The sequence below is a fragment of the Amblyomma americanum genome, chromosome 9 (assembly GCF_052857255.1).
Source record: "Amblyomma americanum isolate KBUSLIRL-KWMA chromosome 9, ASM5285725v1, whole genome shotgun sequence".
Taxonomy (NCBI): domain Eukaryota; kingdom Metazoa; phylum Arthropoda; class Arachnida; order Ixodida; family Ixodidae; genus Amblyomma; species Amblyomma americanum.
The window spans coordinates 73,641,201-73,656,685 of NC_135505.1; the positions used below are offsets into that span (position 1 = coordinate 73,641,201).

Here is a 15,485-nt window from a genome sequence, read left to right on the forward strand (position 1 = left end):
CTCTCTATAGGGGCCCGATGTCGATAGCGTATTGGTGCCTGTTGCGCCCCTGAGGGGGACGTATGCCCGACGATTCAGCTCTCCAAGAAACGCGCCGCATCCTAGCTTGCCAAGATAACCTTTGCAGGCTTCGTTAGGCAGTGCTGTTGCAATGTGGTTGGGTGTCCAGGTGCCATCCAAGAAATTGTTGGTAGAAAGTAGGAGGCCAAGCGCCTGGATGAAGAAGATAAGTTGATTACCATCATGCCCAAAAAAATAAACGCGTTTCAAATGTGCCACTCTCCCTTGCCAGATCGGTTTCAACAAATGCATTGGGTTTTAAAGACGAAAAAAAAACATGATGTAAAGTGAGTTGTTTAGGAGCTGTATGAGTTTTGCCATTGAATTCGCTCGATGTGGGATAATTTTGTTCCATATCTCAGGAGTCTTGTAATTATTTCGTGTTTAAACAAGTGATATGGTTTCCAGCACTTCATAGTTAAAATTCCCTTTCTCGCACACACAGTCCATTCAAATCGCGTTTGAAACGTTGGAAAAGCGCAAATAATCTTCTCTGCTCCTATAATTCGTGTCTAAACTTTTTCTACCACGCCGGCTCATGACCCAAACACTTTTGTGAATAGAACACTTTTGTAGAGAATAGTTGAGAATAATCTTTATTGCGTGGTTTTACAACTTTTGAAATTTATACTCCTGTGTGACAGGAGCAACAATTGGTTGTGCTCAACAAAGAAAATAAACGCCAATTTTGATCTTTTTCTTTCATAATTAAGTTCATGAACACCAACGGTAACATTTGGACTGTGTACAGCGATAATAACACCACCAGAAAGTGCCAAGTGGACAGCAAAATCGCAATTCAAAACAACACCATTTCCTTCTTGAGAAATTATACTGTAGGGGAAAGCCGGTAAGCCTTTAATCTCTCAGAGGCGATCGTAATGGGTGTTTTTGTTTGCTTATTCATAAGCAACTATCTGCACCAGATTTTCCGTAGCGCACCAGCTGTGCTAGTATCTCAGTTTTAAAAGCAGTCCTCACCAAGAGACTTTAAAATTTGGGGCAGTTCTTCGCTGATGCAGTGAACAGACTAAGCTAAACGTTAGTGAAAAGCTGGCGTTCTTTGCCAAGACGCTTTGATTCGAAGTGGAAAGAGTAAAACTTAAGTAGTTTTGCTAGTCATTCCGATCAAAATATTACCTATAATGCCCAGTGGGAAATTAATGTTGTGTATAATCACATGAATGTAAAACGTAAAAACAATTATTCATTGCTGGCGAAGAAATAACTAATTGAAATGCAATATTAAAAGCAAAAGCTGGTCGTACAAATAGATTGCAGCCATGATTTCTGATAATTCAAAGAACTATCCTAACAAATGTTCACAATAATGAACAATCTTCTGAATGTACATATATATATATATATATATATATATATATATATATATATATATATATATATATATATATATATATTCGCTCTCACGCCTTTCTTGCTCTGCTTTCTTGTGGACAGCATGACGATGAAATTGGAAGGAACAATCCAGCAGCAGTTTTTTTTACCAGGTGCTATGGTGCTAACGCGCAAGGAAAACAAGCCAGAAGTTGCCAAGGGTAAATTTTTTTTGCTCAGTACTGCTTGGGTTCTGAGGGTTTTTACCCAGTTCTGCTTGCTATTCACTGCGCATGCAGGCGCACCTCTATGCCTCACTTATGTGCTAGCATCACCACTGATCGTTGCCGTTAGCTTTCTGAAGTGCGTGGCAGCCTGGCGCCTCTGTTCTTGATTTTTTTTTTGGCGCCTGCGGTCTACTCCGCAACTTCTATGTTACTTTATGATCGCTTACTTCTCTTGGAAAGCATGTCTTCATGTTTAGGCAAGCGAGATACCTCAGGCTGCCAACTTACTACAAGAACTGCCTATTATGAGTTATCAGTGCACAGTAACGTAGCGTTCTTGTTATTGTCAATAAATAATAGCATCAGAGCAGAGCAGGAGAACACAAAATAACTGCGCAAAGTGTAACGATCAGTATGTGTTATCATCATCACTAGTTTTGATGGTGAGTGTATTTCTTATTATTACGTATGTTGCCACCGGACGCCGTTTTGGTATATGCCCTTCACGAGCACTTTTGGTCGCAATGTGAGAGCCGTCTTCTCCCGGAGGATCCTGCTAGGCATAATCATCACTGCCAGGGACGTAAGTGCCAGCGTCAACAACAAAATGTAGGCGATCACGCAAGTCTATATGTTGGTAGTTTTGAAAATTTTCTGTTGCTTTAACTAAGACCTCTCACAATGCTATCTACAAGTTTGTTACGAGGCCTTTGGTTTGGAATGCTCGGCATTATATTAGGAGCGCCAAGTTTTGCGAAAGAAAAGAATATCGTTAATGCATATTCAGTGGCAGGAACAGAACGTAAGTGGCTTTGCATTACACCGAAATTATGATGGCGCTTGCAAGAAGATATCTTTGTCTGCAAAAAAATTTGATGACCCCACTACAACCATGAAATGTTGAAAAATTTATTGACTGAATTTCCTGGGGAAACGTTTACGTAAAATTCCGTTGAAACTCTTTAAAACGGAGTTTGAGTGGCCTCTCGAATTGGTCGTTGTAGACGCTGGTTGCTTATATCAAGAAATGACCTAAGTTCTAATTCTCGCATGTAAGAGGATTATGTCACACTGAGTATCCATATAACAACAGAGTGAGGATTTCCTACATAGCCGATAAGCGCTGCGGTAGCCTTCAAATCGCGCTCCGAGCAGCCACCACTTCTCCGAATGTACAGTCTTTGTCAAAAGTATAGAGCCCAAGGGGTCTGCTTCCGAGTGCTGCAGCGCGGCTCCCCTTGCATACTCTGGAACGCTAATCTCACGAAGGCGGGAGGAACTTAAGCCCTTAACCCTTCGAAGTTTAGGGCTGTCAAGAGAGAGGGTATATTGATAGGAAAAGGCAGAGAGGTTGGCCTGAAAAATAAATATCTGGCCTGCTACTCTGCTCTGGGGGACGGGAAGAGGAGATAAAAGAAGGTCACGATGGGGGACGATGATGATTGGAGGAGGCAGATGAAAAACTACTTAAGAAACGACAAAAAAACAAGGCACACTTTCTGACATCGCAAACGCGAGACAAGGTGTGTGTCGCTCAAAACGCGTGAGAGCGCTCGCGTTGCCTTTACAGTTCTAAAACTATCTGGCCAAGCGCCGAGGATCAAATCCTCAGAGAGGAGCGATGTGCCCATAGGCTTCAGAGCAGATGCGAGTATGAGTCTTTCACGTGCATACGCTGGACACGCCACTAAAAAATGTTCTATAGTCCCTAGCACGCCACATGAGGTACATTCCGGGGAGTCCGCTTGTCCTATTTAGCGTAAGTATCTGCGCGTGAATGCCATATTCAAACGTAGTCTACGGATAACGCATGCAATAGGGCGAGGTATTCCGCGAGGAACTGAAAAGGTCATCGTCGGATCTAGCCGTTTAAGGCGGATGTGGCGGGTGTCTGGCAGGGCCCAGTACCTAGCCGTCGCCCTCCTCATCTATTCCGAAAGGAGACAAGTTGTGTCCACTATAGAGAACGGCACAGCTGTACGCAGACCACTGCTGAAGGCGCTCCTTGCTTCAGCGTCGGCGGTCTCATTTCCATCGAGTCCGAAGTGTCCGGGGATCCACTGAAACACTATACGGTGGCCGTTTCCGTGAGCAAATGATACGAGACTAATGATACCAAGAGCCAGAGCCTGGTAGGTTCTGTGGCGAAGGAAGCATCCTAAAATGTGTAGCGCAGGTTTACAGTCGGTGAAAATGCACCCCTCCTGAGGCGGTTCTCCGCAGATGTGGCGAATCAATTCCCGAAGGCCCACAAGCTCTGCAGTGGTTGAAGTAGACTTGTGTCCCAAAATGAATCTGCGGGTCGTCATTTGTGCCGGGAATGCGAAAGCTGCTGTTGATGCATCTGGAGACGCAGATCCATCCGTGTATACGTGCACACATTTGTGGTATTCTGACCAGATGTAGGCAAGTGCGAGTTGCTTCAGTCCGCTAACCGGCATCGCAGACTTCTTGATTATGCCAGGGACATGCAGGCAGACTGAAGGCTGAGCCATTACCCATGGCGGCTGCAAGGAATGATGCGGCGGGGCATAGTCTGATGGCAATTCGGAGCGATGGAAGCGCAGTGCGCGTGCAAAACTGCTGTCCGGTCGCTCATCAAAAATCTTCGTCAGCGAGTGACAGCGGTGCCGTGTAAGCGCACGTAAATATACACGAAGTGGTTCTTGTGACAGGCAGACCGATATTGGGCACGCACGAGATTCCTCAATCGTGCCTTTGTTCGAGGCACAACGTGGTAATCCGAGGCATATCTTGAGCGCCTGTGCTTGGCCACTCTCTAATGTCCGCTAGCAGGAAATACTCATGTTAGAGAGTACAGGAAGGCTTTAACGAATGTAGCTAATAAAGAGGGTATAGTAAAGTCGAAGCAAGGAGCGCTCCGTTGGGCCCCATTTAATCTCTGCCACAAAGCGAAGCACATGGCAAAAAAAGAGTGAGTCTTTTCTTTAGCATGTTTATATGCCTCGACCATGAAAGATCGCGGTCAATGATAATGCCCAAGAATCTGTGGTGAGAGACGTATGGTATTGCAACCCCTTGAAGAGTTACCGGGTAGTGGCAGACAGACTTGCGCGTGAATGCGACCACAGCACATTTTTCAGCTGCCAAGTGGAAACCCTGACGCCGTAGGTACCTTGAAGTAGATGACACGGCACGTTGTAATCTCGCACGCACTTGCGGACGTGTCGAACCCGACGCCCAGGTGCAGATATCATCAGCATAAGCACTGATGTGAATGTTAGTGGGAAGTTCATTCACCAGTCCAATCAATGCCACGTTAAATAGGGTTGGGCTACGAACTGCTCCCTGAGGAACTCCACGGCAAACCTGATGACGGGTAGTCTCCCCATCAGGCGTAGACATGTAAACAGACAGGCCGTTGAGGTAGCTCCCAATCCACGAATACATCCGGCCGCCAACGCCAATGTCGTCAAGGGCGTCAAGGATGGCGTCTAGAAGTACATTATCGTAGGCCCCTTTGGTGTCCAAGAAGACAGCAGCGACGAGTCGGCGACTACGTTTTTCATGTTCCACTGTCGATATGAGGTCGATTACGCTGTCAATCGAAGAACGTCCCCTCCGGAACCCGGTCATCATATCCGGATAGAGAGCATTCTGCTCTAAAAACCATTCGAGCCGCGCCAGCACCATTCGCTCCATAACTTTGCCGACGCAGCTTGCTAGTGCAACTGGCCATATAAGGTAAGCTCATAAGGAGGTTTGCCAGGCTTCAAAAGTGCAACCAGGCGGCTGATCTTCCAGTGTTCTGGAACGATTCCGGAAGCCCATGTATCATTGTAGTAACTGAGCAGCACAGTTCGGCCTTTCATGCCAAGATGAGAGAGGGACGCGTATGAAATCCAGTCAGGACCAGGTGCAGATGGACGCCTACACGAGGAAAGCAGCTTCTAGTTCAGGCATCGTGAATAGCATGTCGTAGTGGTCATCTGGTGAAGGTGGTACAAAAACCTCCAAACTGGTTGATGGTACCATAGTTGTGCCCACAACCATTTTACAGAATTCTTCTGCTACCTCTACATTAGTACGGCGTTGGTAAATAGACAGGGCATGGAAAGGATAGCGTTCCTGCGGGGGTGAACGCAAGCTCCTGGATACATGCCAAATACGCCACAGTGGTTTGCGAAGGTCCAGCGATGAACAGAACTGCCTCCAACGTTGTCTCCCTAGTCTCGCTAGGTGGCGCTTTATTTGTCGTTGAGCTAGGCGACAAAGGGCAGGATCATACGTGGATTTGGTTCTTCTGTACTTCCATTCGGCGCGCCGACGGACTGCGCGTAGTCTTTCGAATTCCACGTCAATAGTCGACCCTGGCGTAGGCGCACATATATACCGCGTGGTCTCACTGAGAGAGGACTTAATCAGGCCTTCTATTTTAGATGGTGTTGTGAGGTCCACACAGGAAATCTCCACAGACGACCCAAAGGCAGGCCAGTCTGTATATCCCACGCGAGACGGAGGAGTAGGTGCGTACCACTTGACGCAAACATACGTTAGAATGTGGTCACTCCCATGTGTTTCCACGTCACTGCACCAGCTGACATAAAACTGAAGACTTGCTGAAACAAACTCCAGATCCAAGCAGCTGCTGTACGACGTGCCACGCAGAAGCGTAGGTGAACCATCGTTGATATTGATGAAGTTCTGGGAGTGCATAAAGTCAAACAGGTTCCTGCCTCGGTTATTCATAACAGCACTGCCACCCTGAGGGTGATGAGCATTAAAATCGCCCACTATGATATGAGGAGCTGGACAACTCTGGATGGCTGAATATAGGTACGAGGTATCAATGGCATCTTCAGGTGGAATGTAGGCACCGATTATCGAAAAGACCCGTCCTTTTAGCGTGACTGTCACACAGATGTAATGGTTTGTGTTGTGTGGCTGTAGAACATGGTGGATGTGCGCAATGTCTTGGCGTATGCAAACTATCACTTTGCTAGTTTCGTCTTCTGTGCGAGACCACAACAGCACGTATCCAGAAAGGCGGAAAGGCGACGGCATGTTGGGCTCACATATAACTAGCACAGGGAAGCGGTACTTGTGGACGCGTTGCCGGAATGCCCGAGGCCTACTCACTACGGAAGTCACTCAGACGACCTCGTAGGCCTCGGGCATTCCATTGCACCACTACACTACGGCGCACGTGCATTGGCACAGATGAGGTGGGTTTTGGTTGTGCCATAATGAATTACTGCAACACCGCCAAGAGCGGCTCAAGTGAATCCAAAAACTGCACAACAATATTTGCTGTTGGCGTGTTAATGCCTGAAAGCAGCACGCGCATTGAACACACACGCTTTTTTAACATTATGCTCACATCCTGACCTTCGGGCTTGCCAACAGTGTCAGCTGGAGTGGCAACCGGTCTTGGTCTTGCCATGGCGATCTCCTTGGATGGCAGAGCAGGCCATTCAGCATCAGAGGAAGAAGGTAACACAAACGCATCAGACTGAGCTAGTGCGGTAACATGGAACACGGCCGCAGACGTCTTGTTATCGTTGTTAGGCTCATGCTGCTGTGCCGGCTGAGCTGATACTTCCTGCGACTGTGGTGCAGGTGGACTATAATTGTGTGGAACCAGACGACGCCGTCGGGAACGATGTTTGCGGCGACGAATACACGCCGCCGCTTCTTGGTGGGTCGAATTGTATTTCACCATCTTCTTCAGGATGAGTCTTTTGTTTTGCAGCTTACGGCAGTCCTTAGCTGTGGCTTCATGGGCACCCGAGCAGTTGGCGCACTTTATAGTCTCCGTCGTGCAGGTGTCATGCCGGTGCATCACGCCGCATCGACGGCAGGATACCTCATTGTTGCAAACAGCACTCACATGACCTATCTTTTTGCACTTGTGGCACTGAACAGGTTTGGGAACATACAGGCGGACAGGATGCCTCACATAGCCCACCTTGACGTGGGATGGCAGAGCGTCAGTTTCAAAAACTAGTTTGACACACTTGGAGCGCCCGAAACGATGAATGTCAACAATCCAGGCCGTAGATTTAATCAGGGACCAGAGGTCCTTGTCAGCTATCTCGGGGTCAACATCAGTGATAACTCCAGTGGTTGTCCGCTTCCCGTAAGCAACGTAGGAGCTGACTGCCATGTCACCGAGGACGCTAATTTCTTTCAGCTTGTCTACTGATGCCTGAGATGTAACATCTACTGTCAGGACATCCTTTCATTCATTAATTCTGACTTCACAGACTTGTCCCGGAACAACCCGGTCGAAAAACTGGGGTTAGCCGCTGTCTGTTAATGGTGTTCAGATTAGCCGTCTGCGTTGTAGGAACGAAGGCCACTGAGAAGACACCTGGCTGGTCAACATTCCTCGTAGGCAACCCACCCGCTGTCGATGTCCGGCGCAACTTCGTTTTCATGCGGCGCGACTCAACAAGCATGAAGCTGCTGCTGTCAGAATCCATCGCTGTCACCGTGGATTCATCAGATGAATCTGGAAGCTCCACATCAGCACTAGAGTTGCCACTTGGTAGAGCCGCAGTCTTGTCAACAGCGACCACGGGAGGACGCAGGGGCTGTACTCCCGCCATCCCGAAGGATGGCGAGGACACAGTTCACGCACAAAAGCAAGAAACTACAGAAAAGTGGAAGAGCTCAAACAAAGAATGTTCGGCACCACCACTTCTTCTTTCCGCTCCTGGGGCTGTCAAATGTGCTGAATAGCCCCGCTAACAGCTTGAAAGCAAACTACTTGGGGTGTTTATTTTTGACGAAGACTGTTCGTACGTACCCTGAAAAAAATATCTTCTCGAATTATGCGATCGAAATCATTATACCTGTCGCACAACGGAGCTGCACATGACGGTATCTGCTACGAGTGGTAAAAATGGAAAACGGAATGGTGACTATCAGTAGCATATCGGGTGCCAAGAAAACTTAAGAAGGCCACAGTGAAGGCATGTAAGCTACAAATTCGATAATCTTTCAATTTCTTCCCTAAGAGCTTGAGTAGGCCTAGAAATAAATTGTGAATATTCTATAATACTAGGTAAACTCTAATTGAGCAGTTCAGCACAAGGATTGAAAAGTTTAAATTTTCATTTGTAGTACACTATTACAAAAGATTGCAAATTTTAAAAAGCTGCTGTTGACTGAAAGCACTGAGAGTTAGTAAACGCGTATAGGAAGTTTATCTATTGAGTACACCGACGTAATACAAGAGGAATTGCAGCCTATTGAAAATGCGTAATTATCGTTCGCTGCCGCATGGGCTTCATTTAAAAAAAAACGGGTCTTGAATAATCACGACCTACAGGACCGAGAGCGACATATTCATATACTTTAGCTATGCTTTCCCAGTTCCGAAGTTCATGTGCGCAGCTCTAAAACACATTGTGGCAGTAAATCTTTGGCGAGTACTCACCTTGCTTCGCCGGATGGCTCACGAGCATGTGGACCGCACTGTATTGTTGCAGTCATGAAAGGAAGTTACAAGGGCAGCTAGGAAAGAGAAGGAAAACAACGTTCGGCTACCTGTAGTTACAGACTTAGCAGCGTTTCTCAGCTGAGCTCTGCTCTACTTCGTCTGTGGGATGCCCCGCCCCAAATAATGCTCCAGTCCGTAACAATTTGATGCTGTTGCTGGGTACTCTGCGCGAAGATTGAGGAACAGCTCAGACAGGAAACGGAGTGGTTTGTCTTACCGCGTGCCTGGCTCCGATTCTTATACTTGCTCTTAAAGGAAATCCAGATCACCGTCCAGCTGTTGTTACCGCTTTCGCAGGGCAGGCGACCAGCATAACCGGACAGCGTTTTACTCCTTGCTGCTGGAGTCGCTTGGTGAAGAGGGCTCTCAACCTTTTCAGCGACAGTGTCGGGGGAAGTTAGGGGTGAAGGGGGAATGGCGTAGTCTAGGCGCATGCATGCGCTCGGTTGAGAGGAAGTCTCTTGGGCTACGGGTGAGGCTCAAGTCGGGTGAGATTGACGGCAGTGCTCGCATTGCCCGCCGGGTCTCTCGACAAGGTCGCATGTCGGTGCTGACTGCATCCGCTATGCCTTCTGCGTCCCTTAACAGCCCACCGGCGACATGAGCCTATTCGAAGGGCGTCATGGAATTGAGTAGGGTACCAATGTAGGTCAAATTGCATGCCCCGGCCGGAGAGTACTCATAAAAAAGGCTGTCACGCCGGCAAAGCTGGCAGGTGCAAGTCACGCCTACGCCTAGACGCATGACGCAGACTGATCCGCTGCACCCTTGCCGCAGCTGTCACCTTGCTGGTCTCCTAGTCGTCCAAACAAAAATGGAACTCGCATCTAAGAAGGTACGAAAACTTTGCGGGACCGTTCATCCCAGTATGGTGACGTTCGTCCAAATTCAAGCCTGGAGCCACACGACTGTACCGGGAGCGACGGTCTTTTGCTGATCTAGCTGGAAAGGCGTTGATGAGTGGCTCATCTACTAGCAACGCCTGATCTACTTAAACCGTTGGGATCCGGTCACTAAGCTTACGAATATCGTGTTTTTCTTATCCAAGCCACCCTGCGGTTTTTTGCGAACTGCGAGTCACCCTGAAAACTTTGGAGTAGTTTGTCGAGAACTTCAGTCACTGTTTCTGCGCCTCGATTAGTCAGAAATTACAGGCCGAGTATACTCTTCTCAGGTGGCCTAGTCCGGGGTTTGAAACTTGTATCACCTACATAAGGGATGTATGTAAAGGGCAACCCGAGAGTTTTTGAACATTTTCTGTTCAGAATCGCTTCACATTCCTTTGAATACCTTCTGTCCTTTAGAAAAACTTTCTTTTAAACACCACTTCAAAGTGTATAAAAGAGCAATCAGCAGAAATTCATAAACCGAAACAGGATTTCGACAAAATGATGGCATCACTGCACGCCTAACCTTAACATCACAAATACTCTAACAAAATCACTCACTTTTTTGGCAGTATCTTAATGCGAGAAGTGGTCCTTCGCTTCTTGAGCAAAGCCCCGAAAGTACTCATGATCACATCATAGTTTACCACCATGTCGATTAGAGGAGTCATTTTCCTGCCATTCAGATCTACTTCAAGATCATATGTTCTTTCCACATTGTCCTCGGCCTCTCCTTTCGCCTTTGTCGGATACGCGAATCCTGGGTGTGGCCTGTTCTGTCTTCGTCTCTTTTCTCGGTGGCCCCGTCAGCTCACTCTGGCATTATATCTCTGTTGAGCTTATATTTGTGTGCTATGCCATCGTAGTGGGCGCCGCGTTGTCAGCATCGCGATCGATGAAGGATCTTCGTCATTTCGCCACAAAGCACCCTCGCTTCAGAAGTTGCTCTCTTTAGTTTCCTTTGCGATTAGGGTACTTTGCGCATGCATCCTCCGCCACTGAGCAGTGGCCATGCGAAGCTGGAGGCTCACGGCGATGGGAACTTGCGGAAATGTTGGGTGGCACTATAATCCTTCGTCACTGTCAGGACTACTGTCACACATAGACTGGCTTCATCTAAGTGAAAGAAAAGGGGGCTGTTTCCAATGGTTCTCAAGCTGTCGCATTTCCGGGGGCTTGTGAGTCAGTCGTAAGTGTAGCAGAAGGGTGTAAACGAGAGGCGCGCGCTTTTGCACAGCGGGTTGATATCCACAAGGAGCTCTTGCGGCTTGTTGAGGAACCGAGCTACGTTACCACTCTTGTGGCTAAATTTCTGTACTTCTTTACTATGGCCGTCGGGGTAGGGTGCTGGGCACCTTCTACACTACTGCGCGTACCACATCAATCATAGACACTGCACGCGGTTGCGAAAAAGATGGCTGCAGTCCATGCAGTCATTTGAACTCCTCCTGGACTACTTGACGAATTACTTCGCAACTCATTGGTTGCGGTCTTCCAGGTATACGGGTAAACTGCGAATCTTTGTACAGGAAGATTCTGCTGGCGAACCAAACATTCGAAAGTAATTTCGATGATAGGCGCTTTTCCTGCGATGTCGGTGACGATCTAAAACGAGTTTTTTTTTATGATATTAGAAAAATAAATCTTCCAGACCTCTTATTAGGAATCGGACTGTGCATTTATAGTGTAAGCTATATATAGCTCAATCTTCTGATTTGCGCTGCTGTCGCTGTAGGTGCCCAAGGTTCTCTCCGCTACACTGATTCTTTCTCTCGCTATGCAAAAATATGCGTGCGGTTGCGCGCGGTTGCGTCAATACGAGCGCTGGAAAAATGAGCGGCGTGAATGTGTGTGTGTGTTTGCCGGTCACTGTTGCGGTCTGTGCTCGTACTTCAGCCTTGCAACCAGAAGCGAAAGCTACTTGTTGCACAGCCGTTTGAGTGCTCAATGGGTTCCGCGATGAGACCCCGAACAGTTGGGCAGAAAAACACGCGAGCGCCAGTTGCAGCGAACCTTGTGGTGATCTCAAGTAGACCTTAACGCACCGCTATTGCGAAACGCGGCACATGGGTTACGAAATGAAGTGTTGCCACTCAACAGCCGCTCGTGTTCAGTATGTAGAGGGGCCCGTTGCGTTAACCTGTACAAAGTGAGCACGCTGGACAATGAGCTGCCCGTTGATCAGGACTTCCGGAGAAGATAGAAATGTATATAGAAAAACGGTTGGAGAAAGAAAAGAGAGATCGGACATGAGTGTCCGTGTTCAGGTTGACCATTTCCACTAGAAGGTTTATTCGCATGCGATGCCACAGATATTATGTGTTTTGTGCGATCAGCTTCTCGTATCCTAAGTTGGGTGTTCTCGTGGTGAACGGACACTGTTGCCTTCTGTGAAAGCCGATATTCTGACTTTTAGCAAAGCGCACGTTTCACCGAAATGTTGAACTCAAAACCTCTGTCATTCTCGATGAATGGCCCCGGAACATCTCAACACTCCTGAGCCAGGTCTCGATTTCACTAGGAACAATCGTCCTTTCGAAGCAATAGGACAGGCTCGTTTTTGCAGGTGTTGGTACGATAAGGTAAAAATAATACATACACGGTTAGATTTTTTATATGGCGCAGCGGTGGCATACGACGAACTTGCAAGCAGACCACGGGTCGAAGCGCGGTACCGCGAAGCTCTTCAGATCGCTAAAGTCCGCGTATCAAGAGCGCGGCCGGAGCTCGGTGACCAGTGCCGGCAGCTCTCTCCCTGGCTAGAATAGGACCCGGCCACCCTGCTGTAGCACTTAGTACTTGGGCACAACCTTCTGTATCAATGCACGAATTAACCATCCTCTCTTACTCCTGTTCGCCTGCGGAGCATCTGATTAAACCGGTGGTCAGACCTGCGATGCAGCAGATGGTGCCAAGTATCTCTGGCATAAGACAGGCCTCATTAGAAACAGAGAATAGCAGAGTTTATGCAAGAACGTCACCGAGTGAGGCTATAGTGCATCTGTGTCGTTTGAGGAACTGAGGGCATAAAACGGGATGTCATAGGGCATGGTGAGGTTAGGAGAGCGATGAGGTGTATACACTGCTACAGTTTGGGCGAATAGTATGATACCGCAGATTAGCGTACGGACGAGAACTAGGTGTGAGGTTCTTCATCAAGCAGGATATAGTTGACGACTTGGAACAATTTCTACAGCATTACCGAGAGGGTGGCCATTATCGTAAATAAGTTTATACGCAGCTACAAATTGAAGGCTGCATAGGCATACCCGGCTGCATCAAGCCGTGTTCACCAGACTGTCGCAAGCTTCTATGAACACATGGAAGTGCAAAAAAAATTGATAGATAGCTAAATTTACTGGAAGGAAGGGAAAGAGGGCTGGCCAGAATCTGGCCTGCTAATGTGCATTACGGAACGGGAGGAGGACAAAAGGATGGTCGTGATGGGTAACAATGTGGTGAGATGAGAGATCAATACATGTGCAGGGACATTTGATGGCATCATAATTGTGAGCCGAGGCGCAATTCACTGAAAAAGTTAAACGCGAAAACGCCCGCATATCCTAGGCTGCTTGCCAACTCTGCAGCCAAGTGCCTAGCAGTAGCTCCATCGTGAGCGGTCAGCGGTCCAAACGCTTCAGAGAAGCAGCCAATAAAAGAGTGAAAAACAGTGCGCTGTACTTATGGGCGATTGCAATAGAAAGGTAGGTAGGAAGCAGGCCGGAGACCAGGCAGTGGATGACAAAGGCCTATAATTAGGAATAGCAAGTGGGAATTAGTACTAGAGTTTGTACAAAGAAATAATTTACGGCGATCAGTGCTTTCCTTCACAAATGCCACAACAGGAAGTGGACAGAGAAGAGCTGCAATTGCGAGACGTAATACCACAAAGACTTCATGCTTTACGCTCACAATGGCATCATACAGGATGTGTAGGTGAGGAGCGTAGGATGGCGATGAGGATGTGTAGCATTAGGCGCTTTTTCTGCCTCTGTGTCTTCCTGTTTTTGTTTCTTTGCGCCATTCAGAGAGAGAAAGACGGAAAGGCAGGGAGGTTAACTAGGCAGCGCCCGGTATGCTACCCTACACGTGGGAAGGGGAACGGAGGGAGAGATAGAAAAGTGAGAGAACAAAGGAATATGATCATTTTTCCACGTGTCTATTGGCCGTTACTTGTAGGGTACACAGGGCACACACTGATTGTTCACAATCTTGCACTCAGTCTTGAGTCCTTCAACAACTATAAAAGTGCCTTCAAAGCTGTCCTCTGCAATGAAGGCTTACTCCAAGGATCCAGAATCTTGGCTTCAGTAAGGGGCCGAGGATCTAAACGGCAGAGTGTTGCAGCCATGAGTGCACGCTCACGTTGAAACCGAGGGCAGTTACAAAGAAGGTGTTCTATAGTATCGGCGCACCCATACATCTCACACGCAGGAGACTCTGCCACTGCGATTAAGTGGGAGTAGCACTTGTGAACGCCACTCCCAGCCACAGGCGACACAACAGCATAGCATCGCAGCGGGAGAGGCCGGATGGAGGTCTCAGTCGGAGTAAGGGGTCTAGGCGGTGCAGATGGCATGTGGAGTTACTAGTAGAGGACCATGACGCTAAAAGCTCTCTTCGGCCAAGCATTCGCAGATGTCTTGCTGCGTCGACTCTTGTCAACGGTATCTGGACAATGTTGGCACTGCCGTGAGCCGCTCGAGCTGCAGCGTCAGCTGCGTCGTTTCCGACAATGCCAGAGTGTCCCGGTATCCAGTGGAAGACGATGTCATGACCCTCTTCCTGCGCCTGGTGTTGGAGATGTCTTAATTCAGCTACGAGTTGATCGTGATCGCCATGACGTAAAGAAGAGTTAAGACACTCTAAGGCTGCTTTTGAGTCACAGAACACAGCCCATTTGTGGGGTGTTTGTGCACCGATGTACGGCACAGCCGCAACAAGAGCTGCCAATTATGACCCGGTGGATGTTGTCCGATGCGAAGTTTGCTGAATAATACTGGTCTGTCTCGCAGGAATCCCCACGGCGTAGGTTGAACTTGTACCTGAGACCGAACCATCTGTATGTACATGATTGCGGTCACTATATGGGGCGTGGAGTAGGCAGAGTGTCAACTGTTTAATGTCCGGTGTCGATAAGTTCGATTTTTTCGTTATGCCCGGAATTGTAAGGCGCACGCAAGGCTCCCGCAGACACCACAGCACAGAGGAAGGCCGTGCTGCCGGGGTGAACTGCGATGGGATAGAAGACTGGTGGGCTGCTATAACTTTCGAAAACGCTGCTTGTGGTCTTTGATTCGCCACTGACAAAAGGTGGTACTGTGGAATCCTTGTTAGATGCCGTATGTGAATCCGCAGGGTTTCAAGCGTTATATACGTCGAGAGTGGGTAAACCTGGTCGATTGCAATGGTAGCAACTGTCGATGCGCTGCGATGGAGACCCAGTCATGTGCGAAGTGCCTGACCTTGTATAGCTTGCAGGGCACGCAAATTTGTCTTGCATGTGCT

The 15,485-nt window shown here is 48.1% G+C and overlaps 1 protein-coding gene across 1 annotated transcript in view; it reads left to right on the forward strand.

The window, feature by feature from the left end:
- Positions 1-15,485, forward strand: part of LOC144103424 (uncharacterized) — a 47,088-nt gene that overhangs the window by 14,050 nt on the left and 17,553 nt on the right. Inside the window, exons 2-3 of the mRNA XM_077636145.1 lie at positions 774-910; positions 1,519-1,616. Of these exons, the coding sequence (XP_077492271.1) occupies positions 774-910; positions 1,519-1,616 (235 nt within the window). The remainder of the gene's footprint in view (positions 1-773; positions 911-1,518; positions 1,617-15,485) is intronic.